We start from the raw sequence: 22,533 nt of genomic DNA, 5'->3' as shown, positions 1-22,533 counted from the left end.
TAAAGAAGTTGTTTCGAGGCACGGGGTGCCCACATCTATCATTTCGGATTGCGATGCACGATTCACGTCAGAACTTTGGCAAGCAATGCATAAATCTTTCGGCTCACGATTAGACATGAGCACAGCATATCACCCTCAGACGGATGGGCAGTCTGAGCGAACGATTCAAACTCTCGAAGACATGCTTCGGGCATGCGTTGTCGATTTCGGTAACAGCTGGGAAAAGCACCTCCCTTTGGTGGAGTTTTCGTATAATAACAGTTATCACACCAGCATTCAAGCCGCTCCATTTGAGGCATTGTACGGGCGTAAATGCCGGTCACCCCTCTGCTGGGCAGAGGTGGGGGATAGTCAGATCACGGGTCCAGAGATTGTAGTGGACGCCACAGAAAAGATTGCACAGATACGACAAGCCTACGCGACCGTCAGAAAGCCTACGCGGACAAGCGTAGAAAGCCTTTGGAATTTCAGGTCGGGGACCGGGTTTTACTAAAAGTTTCACCCTGGAAGGGTGTAGTACGTTTTGGCAAACGGGGCAAACTAAATCCGCGGTACGTCGGACCATTCGAAATCATAGAAAAGATTGGCAAGGTAGCATACAAGCTAAAACTACCAGCTGAACTCGGGGCAGTTCACAATGTCTTTCATGTGTCGAACCTAAAGAAGTGCCTATCAGATGAAAACCTCATCATTCCTTTTAAGGAACTCACTATCGACGAGCGGTTGCAGTTCGTCGAGGAACCAGTAGAAATCACGGACCGGGATGTGAAGGTCCTCAAAAACAAGAGAATCCCTCTTGTTCGAGTACGTTGGAACTCCAAACGTGGCCCAGAGTACACCTGGGAACGCGAAGACAGGATGACAGAAAAGTACCCCCAGTTATTCGAAACCAATGCAACCACTACTGAGACTGAAGCTACTACTTCGGAATTTCGGGACGAAATTCCAGATCAACGGGGGGAGGATGTGACACCCCAGGAAAATCAGTGAACAATACAGTTTACCTAGCTTCCTCAGTGAGTGCATACCAAATTTCGGGACGAAATTTCCAATTAGTTGGGGATAATGTGACAACTCGAACTTTAGACTTGCTTTGATGTAACGTTACGTGCTTATGAGAACTGAATTATATGATTTTATATGAATATTTGTTTACGTGTGTTATGTGTTATGTATGTTATGTGTTGCACGAGCCCAAACTACACAAACCGATCACACAAGCCCGTTTGGGTCACACTTTGGAATCGGATCCATTAGGTAGCCGAGTTGGGCTCGGCCCACTCCCACTATGCGCAAACAACAAAACACTTAGGGACTTGGTTCTTTTCTCAATGGTTACAATTCACATCACACACACAAGAACCCTAAGAGCTCTCATTCTCTCTCCCTCGTCTCCTCTTAGAACCGGCCGAGACCTTTTCATCCTACAATCCGGTAAGTGTTTCACTAATGGCTAGTATCATGCTTGTTGTTGTTAGTAATCGGCTATTGATCGGTTAGGATTATGTTAGCTTTCGGTTGATACGTGTATGATATGCGTGTACATGATAAACGGATTGATGTTACTATCTTTGTTATTGATCTTGTTGTATTCAGATTGTATGATTAGAACCGGGTAAAATACTAATCGGCTATTTTGTATTGTTTAATCGGATACGCTGATATGATTCGTGAATGCATGATCTAGTCTAAACGGGTATGATGTTGTTTGGTAACCGGCTGTGATTAAAGAATTAGGTTGCAAGCTAGTATGATGATATGGTTATGAATCGGTTTAGTTTTGATGCTGTTCTTGAACATGATATGAACAGGTTGAATATGTTTTGAAACTGATTAAATTGTGAGTTTGATCTGATTTCCGAAACTGCCAAACTTGTTTGCTGAAGTTACGGAAGTGATTGGGATTGAATTAAGGAAATCAGGAAATCAGTTACACACACGGTTGCGACTCAGATTGCGAGTCGAAACCTCATGGTCACGACTCGAGATCACAACAGCACAAGCCGAGACCATGGTTGCGAGTCCCGTTGCGACTCGTAACCGGACCATGATGAGCCGAAATCACCATTGCGACTCGCAACCTCCTGTTGCGACTCGTAATCTCCTGCTGTGACTCGCAACTCCCGGTTGCGACTCGAGATCGCCGGTTGCGACTCGAGACCACCTTTGCACGTACATCTGTTTGGGCCTACACTGTCACGGGCCCAACCGTTTGGACCAAATGATTGAATTTGTGGACTGATATGTTATTGGACCGCTTATCCGTTTGGGCTGACATGTTATTTGGGTTGTTTGTATTTCGGGCTTAGACATTGGATCGCACATGATTGATAATGCTATACTCTTACCTGTTTACATGCATACGTAATGGTAATGTGTTAACATATGTGATGCACACGTGTACTACCTTAGTCAAAACCTGACTTGATTAATAACCATGATAGGACGTGGTTGACCATTTACTAGCTTACTCGTACTCTTTGTGTATCTGCCGAGCAAACCAAGGTGAGTTCACACAGCCAAGGCATGGGATTCCCGGGTTGGGAATTGGGTTGGATATGTTGAATATGGGATGATTACTCGTACCTACGCATTCTCTAGACTATAGACCATCGTCCTCAGGATAGTCAGGACACGTTACGTAAAGCCTACGTAACCCAGTATTTGCCATTTGTCTCCCGGGTCGGGAGGACACGTTACGTAAAGCCTACGTAACCCAATACCATCTACTGGCTTCCAGGTCGGAAGGCCACGCTGCATAAAGCCTACGTAGCCCTCACGCGTACCAAGTCCTCGGGGAAGGGCACGTCACGTAAAGCCTACGTGACCCTGTACGTATTCCTATTCTCAGTAAAGAAGAACACATGGTCGGAAGTTAGTCTAGTAAGTACCACTGATGAGAAGCCCTCATTAGTAAGGATAAACGTGGGAAGCCCCCACCAGTAATATAAACACAAGGTTTGGGAAGCCCCCACCTTTAGTACACACTAGTATGGGAAGCCCCCTCTAGTTATACTTATGCACTATGTTATGAACTTACTTTCTGTGAACTCGCTCAACTAGTGTGTTGATTATTTGCTGCATGCCTCGCAGGACCTTAGGTACATTATGGAGCTTGCACAGGGAGGAGCAGGTCGTTGTGGGATGTGGATCATGATCAATACGAGAACTTATAACTATTTTGAGTTTACATTACTATGCTTCCGCTACTTAAACAATGTTTGGTTTTGAAACATCAGTCATGTCATGATGAGTTACATTAATTGCTTTTATTACTAAATGCTATGTTTGATATGATTGATGGCTTGATCCTGGTCAGTCACGCTCCCAAGCGGTGGTACTCCGCGGGTGGATTTTGGGGGTGTGACACGCATAACTCTTTTGACGGCTTCTAGCTGTCACAAGATTATCACGAATTTTCTTGATTTTGTCTGTCGTTTCCAGAATGAGCTCAGGTCCAGTAAGCTGAGCTTCACCGACCTCATTCCAACAGACAGGTGAACGACATTTTCGACCGTAGAGAGCTTCGAATGGTGCCATATTGATGCTAGCATGATAACCATTGTTGTAAGAGAACTCGATCAATAAAAAAAAATCTGAGGGTGCAAGCACACCCGGTCAAGAGGGTGTTGATGGGTAGTTTAGCTGCGTGTAACATTAGAGGGTTGAACCGTGCCCTTAAACAAAAAGAGGTTCGGCAGCTGATAAAGGGAAATCACTTACAGGTGTGCGCCATTCTGGAAACTCATGTTAATGTGTCTAACGTTAATAATGTTTGTAATAAAGTTTATGCTTCGTGGAGTTGGGCTGATAATGCGGCTCACTGCAATAAGGGAACTCGAATAATGCTGGGGTGGGATGTTAATCTGGTGGATGTTATGATCCTCGCACAATCTGATCAAGTGATCCATACTCATATTGTTTTTAAAGTTGATATGAAAGCTGTGTTCTGCTCGTTTGTGTATGCCGATAACGAATACAAAAATAGAATAGCTTTATGGGAAAATTTGTGTATGCATTACTCCTTTATGCGTGATAAACCATGGATTCTTATGGGCGATTTCAACTATTCGTTATTTCTTGAAGATACACTTTCGGGTTCTTCATCTAGTAATATAGGGATGGTTGAGTTTAAGGAGTGTGTGGATTCCATTGAGGTGTTTGACATTAATGCGTCGGGCCTTCACTACACCTGGACTAATAAACAGCAGAATCAATGGGCTGTGTTTAAGAAAATTGATCGAATTCTTGGAAATTCAAAATTTATAGACACATTCCAATCAGCTGCTGCGTGTTTCAAGCTGTATCGGTCTTCGGATCATACGCCATGTATTCTAGTTTTCCCAAATATTACAAGAGAGAAGCCAAAACCGTTTAAATTCGTTAATATTTTAGCGGATAAAGAAGGCTTTGAGGAGGAGGTCAAGCGGATTTGGAATTTTGGATATCCAGGGAGTAAGTATGTTTAAAATTGTAAAGAAGCTGAAATTGTTAAAGAGTCCATTACGAAAACTCATGCAGCAACAGGGGAACTTACATGAGAATGTTATTCGGGCTAGAAAGTAGGTAGATGAGTGCCAATGTGCCATTGATAATGACCCTACAAATTCTGATTTATTGGAAAAAGGTTCAAGATTACTTTAAGTTTACAAGTTAGCGGTGAGAGATGAAGCTCTGTTTCTTCAACGGAAATCTAAGTTGGATTGGTTAGATCTGGGAGACTCGAATACTAAGTATTTCCACAATGTTGTCAAAGCGAAAAATCACCGGAGTAGAATTTTTTCTATTAAAGATGCGAGTGGTAAAGTTTTTGAAGGTGATATGGTCTACCATGTTATGGTCGATCATGATGCCAAATTCTTTGGGCCGACAATAAATGTTAGTGCGCAGCCAACACCGGACCTGTTCCATACTATGTTGTCAAACGAGAAGGCAGAGTTTATGGTTAGACAAGTTACAGATGATGAGATAAAAAAAGCTATTTTCTCGATAGCAGGGAATAAAGCACCGGGGCCTGATGGTTATACTTCGGTATTCTTTAAAAGGGCGTGGAATGAGGTTGGCAATGATGTGTGTTGTGCGGTGAAAGAGTTCTTCCATAATGGTAAACTCCTTCAACAACTCAATCATACAGTGGTTTCGATAATCCCTAAGGTCTCAACTCCTGATTCTATAACGAATTATAGGCCAATCTCGTGCTGTAATACGTTGTATAAATGTATTAGTAAAATTATCAGTGAGCGGATGAAGAATGGATTGGCGGACATCGTTGGTATTAACCAATCTGCGTTTGTGCCAGGGAGAAGGATCTCGGATAATATTCTATTAACGCAGGAACTTATGCCTAACTATCACCGTAACTTCGGTCCTCCTAGATGTGCTTTCAAGAATGATATCCAAAAGGCGTACGATACGGTCGAATGGAGTTTTTTGGAGAACACTCTGCGAGGTTTTGGATTTCATGCAAAGATGATCATGTGGGTTATGGCGTGCGTTTCATCTACGTCATTTTTGCTAGCAATTAGTGGTAACCTTTTTGGGTATTTCAAAGGGAAACGTGGTCTTTGACAAGGAGATCCAATGTCTCCGTATCTTTTTACTATAGTTATGGAAGTGCTTACGTTGATATTAAACCGGCAGGTATTGATTTCTAATGACTTCAGATTCCATAATAAATGTGAAAAGCAAAGAATCGTAAACTTGTGTTTTGCGGATGATCTTTTTTTTATCTTTGCTAGAGGAGACCATAAGTCCGCTTGGGTCATAATGACGGCTATCGACTTGTTTAAGTCTATGTCGGGTCTAGTTCCTAGCATGGCGAAGAGTACTGTCTTCTTTGGTAATGTTAAGGATCAGATGAAAGCGAGAATCCTTAGTATTATGTCATTTGAGGAGGGGGTCCTTCCAATTCGCTATTTGGGGGTTCCACTTGTATCTACTCGGCTGAAATATAAGGATGGTAACGACTTATTGAAAATATGTAGTTAAGAATCACTTACTGGAAAGCTAAATGTTTGTCTTTTGCGGGTAGAGTGCAGCTAATTCGTTCGGTCTTGGCTTCTATGCATATTTTTTGGGCTTCGGTTTTCATTTTACCTAAACGGGTTATCGATGAACTAGAGGAGAAGATGAGATGTTTTTTTGTGGTCTCAAGGAAATAAGATTAAAGGCAAAGTGAAGGTTAGATGGAGAATGGTCTGTCTACCGAAATGTGAAGGGGGTTTGGGTATTCGCAGAGTGCACGATATGAATAATGCCCTTATGGTATCACATATTTGGAGCTTGGTTAATAATAGAGAATCTCTATGGGTTAAATGGATTCATTCATACCGTATCAGAGAGAGAAGCTTTTGGGATATTCCACTAAAGAATGATGTTTCTTGGAGTTGGAGGAAATTGCTTCAGTTAAGAGCGAGTATACGTAACTACATATGGGTAAAGGTTGGAGATGGTACAGACACTCTAATTTGATTTGACAAGTGGCATGAGATATGTCCGATTAGATCCTTTATCACTCCTAGAATGATAGCGAATACGGGTTTCACGCAAAGCATGAAACTGGCGGATATTCTAGTTAATGGGGAATGGAGATGGCCGATGGATTGGGTGAGCCGGTTTCCTTTGCTTCAACAAGTTCAAGTTGTTGACCTGGACCCTTTACGCAAGGACCAAATAGTATGGAGAAGTCGACAAGGGGTTGATACCAGCTTTAATTCCTCTACGGTTTGGGATGATCTTAGGATTATGCATGATGAAGTTCAATGGAATAAGGTGGTGCGGTTTCACCAAGCTATTCCAAGGCACGCTTTTCTCATGTGGTTGATTCTCAACAGAAAATTAAAAACACAAGATATCATGATCAATGGCACTCTTCGGGTAATGTAAATCTAAATCTGATGTGTTGCTCGCTCTGTACTAGAGGCCCAGATTCACATGATCACTTTTTTTTGAATGCGAGTATGCTTCTAGAGTTTGGGATGGGGTGAAAGACCGGGCAGATATGGCCTCTATTCAGCATCATTGGAGCCACATTCTGGGTTATTTAATGGGTATCGCGACGTCTAAAACAGCTAATCACATCATCTCTAAAATGGTGGTTAGTGCGACTGCTTATTTCGTTTGGGATGAGAGGAATGCTAGACTCTTCTTGGCTAGGAAGAGAAGTACTGATCAGCTTGTTGATGTTATCTTAAACACAGTCAGGATGAAGCTTCAGACAATGCGGTTCAAAACATCCAGTCAGACAGAGAGAGTGTTACAAAAATGGATGCTGCCTCGTGGATTGCTGGTTGAGGATGATGATTGCGGCTAGTGTCTTGTTTGTGTATTTGTATGTAGTGGACTCCTAGCTTGTTAGGAGTGTGTCGTTTTGTTTTTGTTTTGATGTTCTCGTTTGTTTTCGAGTTGTAACTTCCTTGCGTCATGTGCTTGGGAGAACTGAGAAGTGCTTTTGCTTCTCACTTGGTTTTATTTTTGATATAAAAATTCACCGGGGTAACCCTTTACCCAAAAAAAAAGAGAATTCAATCAATGGCAGATGAGAATCCCAATTACCACCAAAGTCTATCACGCATGCTCTAAGCATATCCTCCAAAGTTTGAATCGTCCTCTCGGATTGTCCATCCTTTTGGGGATGATAAGCAGTGCTTAGATTTAGTTGGGTTCCCATGGCAGATTGCATGGACTTCCAAAAATGAGATGAAAATCGAGCATCATGATCGGAAATGATATCCAAAGGAACATCATGTCGTGATACAATCTCATCAACATAAATCTTTGCAAGTTTATTAGCAGGTAGATCCTCGCGAATCGCAATAAAATGAGCTGACTTCGTTAATCGATCGATGACAACCCAAATTGCATCGTGACCTTTAGATGTACGCGGTAATTTAGTGATGAGATCCATTGCAATGTTCTCCCACTTCCAAACCGGTATCTTTAGTTGTACAAGCAAACCAGAAGGTCGTTGATGTTCAGCCTTGACTTTGAGACAAGTTAGGCATTTCGATACATACAAGGCAACATCTTTCTTCATACCAGGCCACCAGAACTTAGTACGAAGATCCTTGTACATTTTATCAGCACCAGGATGGATAGAATATCGAGACTTATGAGATTCGTCCATCACTAAAGTGCGAAGATCGTCTTGTTTCGGAACCCACAAACGATCCTTAAAATAGAGCAACCCATCGTCCTTCGCTTCGAGTTTAAGCTCAAGTTGACGTGGTAATTCCTTACCTATCAAATTTTGTGAAACACAAAATTGTTGAGATTGAAGAACACGAGTTTGAAGATCAGATAGAGTTCGAACAGAATGAAGCTTGACTCGCTCCTTTCGACTAAGCGCATCGGCTACGACATTCGCCTTACCAGGATGGTAACGAATCTCGCAACCGTAGTCGCTCAAGAGTTCAACCCATCGTCTTTGCCTCATGTTCAACTCCTTCTAATTGAGAATATGCTGGAGACTTTTGTGGTCTGTGAAAACCACACACTTCGTGCCATAAAGATAATGTCTCCAGATTCTCAGGGCAAAAACCACAGCACCTAACTCAAGATCAAGAGTCGTGTAGTTCTTCTCGTGAACTTTCAGCTGTCTAGATGCATACGCTATAACTTTGCCTCGTTGCATGAGAACACAACCAAGGCCTAAGTTGGATGCATCGCAGTAGACAACGAAATCATCATTTCCCTCGGGCAGAGATAGAACAGGAGCATCACAAAGCTTCCGTTTCAGCGTTTGGAACGCTTCTTCTTGCTTGGGTCCCCACTCAAAAGGCTTATTCTTCTGAGTCAAAGCAGTGAGTGGAACAGCAATCTTTGAGAAGTTCGAAATGAAACGACGATAATAACCAGCAAGACCAAGAAAAGATCGAATCTCTGTCGGTGTTGTCGGTGTATTCCAATCCTTAATAGCAACTATTTTGGATGGATCCACATGAATACCTTGCTCATTGACTATATGTCCCAAGAACTGAACTTCTTTAAGCCAGAATTCACACTTGGAGAATTTAGCAAAAAGTTGTTCCTTCTTTAGGAGTTCCAGAGTCAAACGAAGGTGTTGCTCGTGATCGGCTCGAGACTTTGAATAAATAAGAATATCATCGATGAACACAATGATGAACTTGTCTAAATAACGTTTACAGACCCTATTTATTAAGTCCAAAAAAATAGCTGGAGCATTCGTCAAACCAAAAGGCATGACAGTAAACTCGTAGTGTCCATATCTCGTGCGGATCGCAGTTTTGGGAATATCTTCTTCGAATACACGAAGCTGATGATACCTAGAATGCAGATCGATCTTGGAAAAACAGGTAGCACCTTGTAGCTGATCAAAGAGATCATCAATTCGAAGTAGGGGATATCGATTCTTGATGGTAAGCTTGTTAAGCTCACGATAATCGATACACATTCGAAAAGATCCATCTTTCTTTTTCACAAAAAGGACAGGAGCTCCCCAAGGTGAATAACTCGGACGGATGAATCCTTTATCAGATAACTCTTGAAGCTGTTTCGATAACTCTTGCATCTCCGACAGTGCAAGACGATAAGGTGCTTTCGCAATCGGGTTGGCATTGGGTACAAGGTCAATATGAAATTCGACTTGACGAACTGGAGGCAAACCAGGCAGTTCATCAGGAAACACCTCTGGATAATCCCGAATAATCGGAATATCCTGAACACTCTTGCTCTTGCCTTTCTCCTTGGTGACATGTGCCAGGAAAGCAACATATCCTTTTCGTAGATAACTTTGGGCTTTCGTGCACGACATGAGTTTTAATCCACCAGATGGTTTCTCGCCACGAACCTCTAGGACATCACCAGACGGAAGAAGAGGAATACGAATGATCTTATCGAAACAAACAACCTCGGCATGATGTTTGGTTAACCAATCCATTCCCACGATAATGTCGAAACTCCCAAGTTGCATTTGCACGAGGTCGATAGGAAAAAGATGGTTATCGAAGTTCAATTGACAACCGTGAAGAACAGAATCGAGAACAAGAGGTTTACCAGTAGCAACTTTGAGATATAAGGGCTTCCTTAGTTTAGTTCTAGGTATCGCAAGCAAAGGCTCAAAGGATAACGAAACAAAACTCCTATCGGCACCAGAATCAAAAAGAATAGATGCAGGTCAATTGTTAATAAGAAACGTACCGGGTTAACAACCTCGTTGTCCGCCCTCGCCTCATTTGCGTTCAGATTGAATGCTCGTCCACGAGCGGGATTCACATTCGCGTTCATGTTTGCATTCGGATTGACATTCGCATTCGCAATCGCGTTTACCAATCTCGGGCAATTGTTGCGGAAATGACCAATTTCTCCGCAATTAGAACATGAACCAGGTGGAAATCTCGCAGCATTCCCCTGAACTTGTGCTGGAACCTGAGCAGCCTGATTTTGACCAAAACGACAAATGTTGGCCAGATGCCCAAGTCTACCACACGTAGCACACTGTTTACAGGCCTGTTGGGCAACATGGTGACCATTGCATCGAGCACAGTGAGGTGCGGTACCAGCATATGCTTTCTTTGCAGGAGGTTGAGTCGGTGGGTTCTGAGCAGTTTGGTTGGTGACAGCAAAGTTTTGGGAAGCCTTGCGCTTCCTTGACTTTTTAGAAGACTCACCCTGCTTCTTACCCTTACCCTTTTCCTTATCAGAATCGGTTGACTTCTTTTTATCACCCTTGCAGGTAAGTTTACCCTTCCTGACTTAAGACTCAGTCAAGGTAGCAGACAACTCGATCGCGTGACGAACGGTAGTAGGATTAACACCGGTCACAATATCCTGTATGGAATCGGGTAATCCATCGATATACCTCTCGATTGCTTTCTCCAGTGGGGTAACCATAGTGGGACATAACAAACTAAGCTCCTTAAATCGATCCGTATAGGCACGGTGTTCTCCCCCGTCTTGTTTCAAATCGTCAAATTCTCGTTCCAAAACTCGAATCTCGTGATGGGGACAGAACTCTCTCATCATGAGAGCTCAGAGCTCTTCCCAAGTTTATTCTAGTGCCACTTCGGCATCCCTATCATGCATCACTCCATTCCACCATGTAAGAGCTCGCTTCTCGAACACACTAGAAGCAAATTCAACCTTACGCGCATTTGGACACTGCACATGTCTGAATGTGCTCTCAATACTCTCAAACCACTGGAGGAGTGCGGTTGCTCCTTGCGACCCAGAAAACTTAAGTGGCTTTGTAGAATTGAAATTCTTGAAATTACACTGAGCATTATTGTTGTTATTATTGTTGTTGTATAACTCATGGATTTGGGTCTCAACGCCTGGAAGCACAGCAGCCATTTGCTGAGAGACAAGGGTTGCGACCTCCTCAGCAGTAAAAGTTCGAGCATCAGTTCGAGCATCGCGTCGAGGAGGCGTTGTCTAACAAGGAAACATGAGAAACGAGTGAGGTCGATAATTGGAGAAACAAAAGAGGTATCGACAAAACACAAGGAAGGCGATCATTCGTTCGTTACCTCGAACAAACAAACGACACGCGGTGACAAATCAAAGTAAATAGGTCAAAATAATGTATCGCGAAGACATGCTCGCCTATAAGTGAACACTCACCCCAAGAGTTCCCAGGTAAGAGTGACTGGTCCGATACTGCGGATTTGTACGAACACTCTAGCCTTAGACAGAAAACTCAGGGTACAGGCATTCACTCTTCCAGTTTGCACGTGTTCACATTATTTAGACCCAAACTTTGACGAGATTTTGAAAACTAAGAGGCACAAAGCCAAAGATGAATTAGACTGGAAGGGTTCAAAACCTTATAACAGAAGGTTCAAAACCTAGAAATCAATCATCCAAGGATTGTGTGACAACCCTCACAAAACCAGGTATCCGTACGACTTAATTAACTATTAATTGTTGCCTAATTACTGTGCTTAACTGAGATTTCTGATAAACTGCTACTTGATTGTTGATACATGTACATATCTGCATCATACTTTGATTTTCCGTCACTACATTATTTACTTACTGAACTCTAATGACAAACATGATGCACAAAAGCATAGTAGCATTTGAACGGATAACCTATTGAACATGCTGATATAGACAGCATCAGGCAAACACTGCCTCTAAAGGCCTGAATGAGACAGAAATATTTTACTACACCCATAGTGTGTGTAGGGATACAAGGGTTGTATAACTACGTCTCTAGGAATAAGATATAGAGATTGGATGTGCCTAAAACGTACTCTAAGCACAAAACACGGCATTTTTATCAACACACTAGCTTCTAGCTAATTAATAAAGTGCCAAAATATGAGGAATTATTCCTGACACTTTGCAGAATGAATTGTGTCGCTAAAATTATTATTTACGACGCTTAAAGGATTACTTAAGCACTTTAACGGATTACTATCCAACCGAACAACCGGACTATACCCGGAACATAAAAATATTGCCAGAAATATTATTAGCCTTTTTCTGAGCCAGTTAGGGTCCCTGATTACCCTAACACCCGCTTTATAACGCATTAAACAACTAACGAGGTTAATCCCTAAAGTTAACCGACTTAACCAAACTAAACTCTAACTGTACGATCAAGATCCAACCGGGTGACCCCACCCCCCTTAGGGCCGGTTTGGTCCCTTTGGAACTAGAGGGTACAAGCTTTTATTATTTTATTAGTTTCGTGGATATCTAGACGACTTGAAACCGTTGGGCGATGATCTCACTTTTCTCTATAAATACACACACTCTCACACACATAGAACACACACACCACCCAACTCCACTCTCTCTCTTGCTCCCTCTCCCTCTCTCGGCCGTGAACCACCACAACCATCCATCCATTTTTCGGTTCTCGTCTTGCCATTCCAAGCATATACTAGTGTCGGGGATCACGCATAAGGAAGCCGGAAGCAAACGGAAGTTGGAGGACCACGTGCATTTGCTTTTATCCACGTCATTTCCGACTAGATTCTTCCCTAGCCCCGAGCTAGAGGTATAACATTTAAAACTTGTTCTTGAACATATCTAAAGTGGTTAAAAGGATTTTTAACGGTTAAAAGTCGGTAACCCACCTTTTGAATCTAAAAAGTCTACTAAAACATGAAAATCGTTGGTTAAAAGCATTTAACGCGTGTAAATGTTGTAGTATTTGAATATGTTGATTGTTGAGGCCCGATCTACGTTGTGGTGGCTCTTATCATCGTTTAACCCGACTTTGTTAAGATCCCGAATCTTGACATACACTTGTTTCTTTTGTACAAGGGTTAAAAGGTGAAACTCCACCACACGGGAAACATGAACTTGTGTAAAAGTGTTTTGACATGAAAAATAGTATTTAAAACGAGCCGATCTACGTATGTACAAGTGGTACATTCGTAGAACCAAGTGTCGAGAAAATCATGTTTTTATATAAGTTGGATAACATGTTTACAAAGGTGATTTTTATAAACTACAAGTGTATAAACACTTGTGAAACGAAAGATCCGACAAAATAACATTTTTTATAAAAATTGTCGGGAAGTTGTAAAGGATGATTTGTTCTAAAAACGGGGTTTTTACAAGACTAAACTATTATATATATAGATCCCTTAAATATAACGAGATCTACACAATAGTTTTAGAAAAACTACAAGTTCATGTAATAATGCGATTTTACATACTAGTCTACAAGTTTGAAGTGTTGAAACTTGTTTAATGTGTTGGAAATTGATTTGGTTGATTTGAAGAATTGTTGGAATGATTTTGTAAAAGAAAATGATACGCTTGAAAGCGTGGCCACCTCCAGTTACAGAGGAAACTCTGGCGAAATTTTCTAAAAATCTAACACTTAGAATTATTTACAAGTGTTAGAATTATTTTTGAAATGTTTTCAAAATATATTTCGCCATGACTTTATTTATTAAATATTCGGAGGTGGGATTTTCACAAAAACTAAACGTGATAAATATTTATTCGATAAATATATTTTTCATCACACTGTTTATGATTATTTTGTGAAAATGTATAAATATTATTTTTTTTGAGTAAAAATAATATTTACTAACTTTGTTGAACCCAAAATAATACCAACGCCTACACGACAAACATATAAGTTACAACGGTAATTACTATTACCACTTATTCGCCAAAACGTAACTTACGCTTTATACGAAAATATTCATGAATGCGGATATTGTCAACGTATTATTTTGGAAAGTATTATGTAAAGAGAAAATATATTATTTTTGAGAAAAATAATTATATTTTGAGAATGAGAAATAAAATATATTAAGTGAGACTTAATGTTATAAACACGCATGTATTAATTCCCCCATCCTTGGGAAGGAGATTTTCTACCAAGTATATACATGGAACAGTTGTCTAACTGTTTCCCGAAAATGTAAACTATAAAGCTAAGGCACGGCCATCCGTCTAATAGAATTAGCACATGTAGGTCGTTGCGCAGCAGTTGGATATTTGGATTACTTGGTATTGTGACGCACTCACTGTGAGTTCATGTCCCCCTTTTCTCTTAACTGTTTTCAGTTTTATAAACTGCGGGGGTGAAATACATGTTACAATGATTATGAATATGTTTATACATGGTATGGTTAGCGTAAGGAGGTTTGTTACTCAGATCATGTGAGTGGGTAGGCACAACTTGAGGCCATTAATCCTCGTAGTAGGACCGAGGGAAGGAGCGGTAGATCTATCTGGGTGTAGCGAGCCCAGCCCCAGGTCCAGCATAACGGACCTCGGGGTGACTTAGTGCCCGACGCATAAATCCGCTAGGTTTGAGTCATCCCTACTTGCACTTCACACATATCAATGGCCTTGCAAACCATTGGTGATCTCTTTTTCCTTATTTGCTACATACCAGGTTTTTGATAAAGATAAAGGTTTGTTTACGCACTTTCGCATGAACTCGCTCAACATTATTGTTGATTTTTCAACTTACATGTATTTCAGGGAATTAACGATCTGGCGCGGTATGGCTTGTTTTCCGCTGCATTAGGCCCGAGGTCATCCAGGGTTCGAGGCTTGTGACTCTTTCCTGGACAAGTCACAGTCCTTGAATCATGTTTATTTTAAGTTTGCATTTGTAATGTTTAGACAAGTTGTGGTTGTTGGGTGTTAACCCGTTAAGACAATGTTTAATATTTTTATTATCAATGGATGATCTTGCATATTTTAATTCATATAGCTTGTTATGATTAAGCTATGGTATTAAGAAGTCACACCAAATTAACCACGCTTCCGCAAAGCCAGGGTGTGACAGCTTGGTATCAGAGCTCTGATCATAGCGAACTAGGATTCCTTCTCGAGTCTAGACTATGATCACTAGGGCTCTCACGAAAACATTTTTACTGCATACCACTTAAGTCCAGATCCAAAACGTTTTTATAAACAAATGTTGAGCATATTTTATTTATTATTTTTAGGCTCAGTCTGGGAGGCTGAGGCTCGGTCTGGGAGACTGAGGCTCGGTCTGGGAGGCCGAGGCTCGATCTAATGGATCGAGGTAGTTGGCTAGTGGGACTAGGGAGTCAGTCTGGGAGGCTGGGAGAATTTGCTAGTGGGACTAGGGAGTCAGTCTGGGAGGCTGGGAAAGTTTGCTAGTGGGACTAGGGAGTCAGTCTGGGAGGCTGGGAAGGTTTGCTAGTGGGACTAGGAAGGACAGTCTGGGAGGCTGGGAGGCTAGTGGGACTAGGAGAATTATATGACTATTATTTGGTAACTTATGTGATTACCTGATTTACTGATTATTTGTGCATACTTGTGATTGTGTTACAGACACATGGATACATCAGGCACCGGAGACTCAGATACCACTGGACCACTACCCATAGTGTCGGATGACATTGTGTCATCGGAGCGTGAGGTGCATACCTCAGACTACACGAGCACGGATGATGATGACTTCCAGCCGTTCGCTCTACCCGACGGCATTGACGAGCATACTGATGACTCCTTGCCCTTCGCGTTACCCGATGGTGCCTATGAGCCTATTGATGGCGATCCTGCTGAGTATCTTCCCCTTGTTGTGATTCCAGCTCCGATTCCTCTTGCTTCTTACCCAACACACGAGCTATTACTAGACGCCGAGGCTGACGGCGACATTGATCTCTACGAGGACGAGCCTTTTGAGGACGAGGTTCCTGATGCAGCCCCTTTACCCGCTGGCGGTCTCTTGATGATCGCTGATGCCCCAGCTGGAGACTCGCCCGTCCACTCACCAGTCCCAGACTCCTTTGAGTCTGTGGCATCTGCTCCGTCTCACGAGGTGAGCACGCAGCATTTTGTTCATGACTCGGACCCCGATCAGGCGTCTTCTGCCGCCCCCATTCCGAGCCTGGTATTTGAGCACGACGATATTGAGGATTCCGATCCCGTTTTTCCTCCAGGATTTGATCCTGACCACGATATTGAGTATATTCCTATGGACCATCATATGGAGGACCCTGTTGATCCCGTCGATCCTATCGATCCCTTTGACCCAGAGATTGATTTTGACATGGCTTTTGACGACCCGGAGCCTGCCGTAGCCCCAGAGCAGGCAGCTGCTTTCGATCCTGTACATGAGCATGACTTGGTACATGTTGACGTTCCTGTTGAGCCCGTTTTGGCTGACCCGCCAGTTGGCGATCTTCCTGTTGATGATGTCCCTTTGTTAGTTGCTGATCATGCTGTTGATCCTTTTGTTGACCCACCTTTGATTGCTGACGTCCCTGTTGACCATCATGTTGATCATGTTGATCCTGTCGTTGTTCCTTTTGATCCTGTACCCATTGAGCCTGAGCACGCTCTATTTGCAGAGCATATGGATCCACCTGATGAGGAGGCTCAGCACGGTTGGATACCGGCTGACGAGGATGTTCCACCGCTTCCACCACACCACACTGAGGCACATCATACTGATTTTTCATTTCAGATCCCACCGTTTGTACCTCCAGCAGGGCCTGGAGAGGGCTCTTCAGCCCACCCCTTTGGGCACATACCGATACCTATGCCTTTCGTACCTCAGATGACACCTGTTCCATCTTCTGTTCATGTAGCACCATTCGATCCCACCAGCATGCCACTGCTTTGGTCATCTTCCTCACCGATGCCACCCACTGATCCATATCATCCATTCCATATGGGACATACCATTGAGGACGTCTTGATGTCCTTTGTCCATCAGCATGATTCCCATACACAGCGACTCCAGGAGCTCGAGAGAGCTCAGCTATATTTTGGTCCATATCTTGGTCAGACATCTTCATCTTTTCAGCCTTTTCGATCATTACCTCCTGACTTTGCTGCCCGACTTACGACTATGGAGCAGCAGATTGCATCTGTTATTCGCACTCAGCAGGCGATGGAGGAGGATTGGCTTCATTTACGCCGCTTACTTTACGCTCACTTTCCCCCTCCTCCACCCCCATCCGCATAGGGCTCATTGGTGCCATAGTGGTAGGCGATGGTGAGACGACCGCGATTGTGACTGCACAGCCTTTTGGAGACCATCTGACGATACTGATTTTTGTTGATATTTGTTGATGTACTGGATGTATGTGACACTGATGTGATATTGTTTTTGACGGGGATGATGTAGCCCCTATTTGATTTGTGATTGTATGATACAGTGACGTACTAACACCCTTACCACATTATGGTCTCGATATATATAACAATCGCCGTATTGATGTTGGGACATGGGATGTTGTATGTATGATATTTGCAACATGGGATGTTGGGACATGGGATGTTGTATGTATGATATTTGCAACATGGGATGTTGGGACATGGGATGTTGTATGTATGATATTTGCAACATGGGATGTTGGGACATGGGATGTTGTATGTATGATATTTGCAACATGGGATGTTGGGACATGGGATGTTGTATGTATGATATTTGTGACATGGGATGTTGGGACATGGGATGTTGTGTGTGATATATTGATAACATGAGATGTTATATATTAATATTACTATATACGTATGTTTATTATGGCCTAATCGACGTACGCATCTTTAGAAGATGGCACCAAGACGACAACCTCAGCCGATGCCCACTACTCCTGAAGAACTACAGCAAGTTATTGCTGCCGCCATTGCTCAATATGCTGCCTTGCAAGGAGGACCAAGCGGAAGTAGCTCGAACATCAACGGCAACCAAAATCCTCCTCATGGTAACCCTAAGTCATTAAGACATACCATGGCCTAAATGGATTCCTTTAGCAGATGCTAATGCCGTTCCTATGATGTAATGTATGTGCAGGGTGCACCTACAAACAATTCTTGGACTGTAAGCCCATAAACATCGACGGCACAGGTGGTGCTGTTGCTTTCGTCCGCTGGGCAGAGAAGACAGAGTCCGTACTTCGCATGAGCAAGTGCGCTGTGGATCAGCAAGTCACTTACATCTCAGGGCTATTTGTGGATGGAGCCCTATCCTGGTGGAATCTACAGGTCCAGACCCTTGGCGAAGCCGCAGCTTACGCACTGACCTGGACAGAGTTGAAAGAGCTCATGCGCAAGAAGTACTGTTCTCGTGCTGAAATTCAGAGGTTAGCGACCGAATTCTGGCACCTGAAGATGGAAGGTTCCAAGATAGCTGAGTATGTCCAGAGGTTCCACGATTTGTCGCACGTGGTACCCTACATGGTTACACCGGAGTTCAAGAGGATTGAACGCTTCATCTGGGGATTGGCTCCTCAGATAATCAGCATGGTGACTTCTTCCAAACCTGCAACCATCACAGAAGCCATTGATCTGAGTGTGGCTCTCACCGAAGAGGCGATTCGGTTGAACAAGTTTGATGGGGTTGAGCCCAAGAAGAAAGAGACTCATGTGGAGTCATCTGGTGGTAATAAGCGAAAGTTTTCGAGTTTCAAGCAGAGCACCGGGATGGTGGTTAAGAAGGGAGAATCGAGTGCGCCAGCTCAGGATTCGGCTGGTGGTAGAAAGAAAGGAAAGGGATACATGGGTGCACACCCCAAGTGCAACTCATGCCAAAAACATCACTCTGGTCGTTGCAGCCTGAGAGTTTGTGAGTCATGTGGGAAGACTGGTCATACGAAGGATTTCTGTTGGGCTAGTGCTGGCCGGGGAGGCCAAGGAGGAAATGGGAATAGGAACAACCGTGGTGGTACTGGGAACCGCCCACAAGGAAACCTGGGAGGTGATGGAAACCGTGTTAATAATGCTAACCAAGCAGGCGCCATGAATCGGAACCAGGGAAACCAACAAGCTGGAAACAATGGTGGAAACGGGCAGAGGCCCGGATGTTTCAATTGTGGAGATCAAGGGCATTACAAGAGGAATTGCCCAGAGTTAAACCAGGCACGCGGAAGAGTGTTTAACATGGAGGCCAGCGAAGCGCGCCAGGATCCCAACGTTGTCACTGGTACGTTCCCTGTAAACCAACGCTATGCATCCGTTTTGTTTGATACTGGTGCCGATTATAGCTTCGTATCGCTAGAATTTAGAAACATGCTTGGTTTAGCCGCTAGTAAGTTAGATATTCCTTACTCGATCGAATTAGCGAATGGGAAGTTAGTAGAAGCTAACGAGGTGATTCGAGGTTGCGTAATCGAGCTGGGAGAGCGCAAGTTTGCTCTCGATCTACTACCAGTCCAGTTGGGAAGCTTCGACGTGGTAGTAGGGATGGATTGGTTATCGAGTAACAAGGCAGAGATAGTTTGTCATGAGAAGATTATTCGTATCCCGACCAATGATGGTGAGACCATTGTTGTTCATGGGGAAAAACGTGAGACGCCGTTAAGGATGATTAGCTGCCTGAAGGCAAGGAAGTGTTTGAAGAAAGGATGTGTTGCTTTTCTAGCACACATTGTGGATAAGAAGGCTGCTGAGCCAAAGATCGAAGACATCCCTGTCGTGAGGGAATACCCCGAAGTCTTTCCAGAAGACTTGCCTGGCTTGCCACCTCAAAGGCAAGTGGAGTTTCGCATCGACTTAGTTCCGGGCGCTGCGCCTGTGGCTAAGGCACCTTACAGACTCGCTCCGTCTGAGATGCAAGAACTGTCGACACAACTTCAAGAGTTGTTAGACAAGGGTTTTATCCGACCAAGCTTCTCGCCTTGGGGAGCTCCAGTTTTGTTTGTGAAGAAAAAGGACGGTAGTTTCCGTATGTGCATCGACTACAGAGAGTTGAACAAGCTGACAATCAAGAATAGGTATCCCCTGCCAAGAATCGATGATCTATTCGACCAACTTCAAGGTTCAAGCTTCTATTCAAAGATCGATCTTCGATCTGGATACCATCAGCTACGGATACAGGAAGAGAGTATTCCGAAGACAGCTTTCAGAACTCGATATGGGCACTACGAGTTTCTGGTTATGCCATTTGGTTTGACAAACGCACCTGCAGTGTTCATGGATTTGATGAACCGAGTTTGTAAGCCGTACTTGGATAAGTTCGTGATTGTATTCATCGACGACATCTTGATTTATTCAAAGACGAAGGCTGAGCACGAGCAGCATCTTAGAGCCATTCTGGAGCTACTAAAGAAGGAACAATTGTACGCCAAGTTCTCTAAGTGTGAGTTTTGGCTACGTGAGGTGCAATTCCTTGGGCACGTGGTGAATGGAAATGGAATCCACGTGGACCCAACCAAGATTGAGGCGATCAAAGACTGGGAAACGCCAAAGACGCCAACCGAGATTCGGCAATTCTTGGGTTTTGGCTGGCTATTATCGAAGGTTCATCAAGAACTTTTCAAAGATCGCTCAACCGTTGACACTTCTCACGCAGAAAGATAAGAAGTTTGATTGGGGAATCAAACAGGATGAGGCATTTCAGACATTGAAGGATAAGCTTTGTGACGCGCCGATCTTAGCTCTACCGGAAGGTACCGACGATTTTGTGGTATACTGCGACGCATCGCGTCAAGGATTGGGTTGTGTGTTGATGCAACGCCAAAAGGTTATCGCCTACGCATCACGCCAACTGAAGGTGCACGAAAAGAACTATACCACTCATGATCTGGAGCTAGGCGCAGTGGTTTTTGCTTTGAAGATCTGGAGACACTACCTTTACGGTACGAAGTGTACAATTTTCACAGATCACAAGAGCCTCCAGCATATATTCAACCAGAAGGAGTTGAACATGAGGCAAAGACGATGGGTCGAGTTGTTGAACGATTACGACTGCGAGATCAAGTATCATCCAGGGAAGGCGAATGTGGTCGCCGATGCCCTAAGTCGTAAAGAGAGAATCAAGCCCATAAGGGTTAGGGCTATGGAGATGATAATTCAAACCGACCTTACGTCGCGCGTTCGTGCAGCACAGAAGGAAGCTCTCAAGGAGGGAAACCTTGAGGCAGAATATCTCCGTGGGATGGAGAAGATATTGGTGCCAAACAGGGAAGGAACATTGTGTTTTGGGAAAAGGATTTGGGTTCCTCTGTTTGGTGGTTTAAGAGAGGTTATCTTTGAAGAAGCTCACAAGTCACGGTACTCTATCCACCCTGGAGCGGATAAGATGTACCAGGATCTTAAAGATTATTATTGGTGGCCTAGGATGAAAGGCGATGTTGCTGTTTATGTGAGCAAATGTTTAACATGCGCCAAGGTTAAGGCGGAATACCAGAAGCCTTCGGGACTTCTGCAGCAACCAAAAATTCCCCAGTGGAAGTGGGAAGAAATCTCCATGGATTTTATTACGAAGTTGCCAAGAACGCCAAAAGGCCATGACACTATCTGGGTGATAGTGGATCGCTTAACGAAGTCAGCACACTTCTTGCCTATCCGCGAGAAGGATCATACAAGCAAATTGGCTGAAATCTACATGAGAGAGATTGTTACACGCCATGGAGTACCTCTCTCGATTATTTCTGATAGAGATGGGAGGTTCGTATCGAGGATATGGCAATCCTTCCAGGAAGCTTTTGGCTCCAAGCTGAATATGAGCACAGCTTTTCACCCGCAGACCGACGGCCAAAGTGAGCGGACGATTCAGACGTTGGAGGACATGCTGAGAGCATGTGTGATGGATTTAGGCGGTAGCTGGGATAAGCATTTACCCCTGGTTGAATTTTCATACAACAACAGCTACCACACCAGTATTGGTGCCGCGCCATTCGAAGCTTTATATGGGCGCAAGTGCAGGTCGCCGCTCTGTTGGTCTGACGCAGGCGATAGACAATTGGTAGGTCCCGATGTAGTTCAGGAAACTACAGATAAGATTGCGCAAATCCGAGATCGCATTAGTGCGGCTCGTGACCGTCAGAAGACCTACGCAGATCTGAAAAGGAAACCTCAGGAGTTTGAGGTTGGGGATATGGTTTTGTTGAAAGTATCACCCTGGAAGGGTGTGGCACGCTTTGGGAAACGTGGGAAGTTGAATCCACGCTACATTGGTCCCTTCAAGGTTTTGGAAAGAATTGGGACCGTAGCATACAAGTTGGATCTACCTGCCGAGCTGAATAATGTTCACGATACATTTCATGTATCCAATCTGAAGAGGAGTCCAACTCAAGTTAACGTTGCCATTCCTACCGACGAAATTCATATTGATGACACACTCCACTTCGTTGAAGAACCTGTCGAGGTCACGGATTGGAAAGTAAA

At 43.5% G+C, this 22,533-nt stretch overlaps 1 protein-coding gene across 1 annotated transcript; it reads left to right on the top strand.

Annotated features, from left to right (window-relative positions):
* Window positions 1-3,632: 3,632 nt before the first annotated feature.
* LOC110924768 lies at window positions 3,633-5,568 on the top strand. Its single transcript, XM_022168759.1, has 2 exons — window positions 3,633-4,455; window positions 4,646-5,568. Exons 1-2 carry the CDS (start codon window positions 3,633-3,635, stop codon window positions 5,566-5,568), a joined length of 1,746 nt encoding a protein of 581 aa, XP_022024451.1.
* The last annotated feature ends 16,965 nt before the right edge of the window (window positions 5,569-22,533 follow it).

Source organism: Helianthus annuus, chromosome 17, assembly GCF_002127325.2.
Source record: "Helianthus annuus cultivar XRQ/B chromosome 17, HanXRQr2.0-SUNRISE, whole genome shotgun sequence".
NCBI lineage: Eukaryota > Viridiplantae > Streptophyta > Magnoliopsida > Asterales > Asteraceae > Helianthus > Helianthus annuus.
The sequence above is the reverse complement of the archived record's forward strand: the minus strand, read 5'-3'. Positions and strand labels throughout refer to the sequence as shown.

Coding starts and splice junctions, on each gene's coding strand:
- LOC110924768 (XM_022168759.1), top strand. CDS start 3,633: ATGGGTAGTTTAGCTGCGTGTAACATTAGAGGGTTGAACCGTGCCCTT. Junction 4,456..4,645: donor GAATTTTGGATATCCAGGGA/GTAAGTATGTTT, acceptor GATTACTTTAAG/TTTACAAGTTAGCGGTGAGA.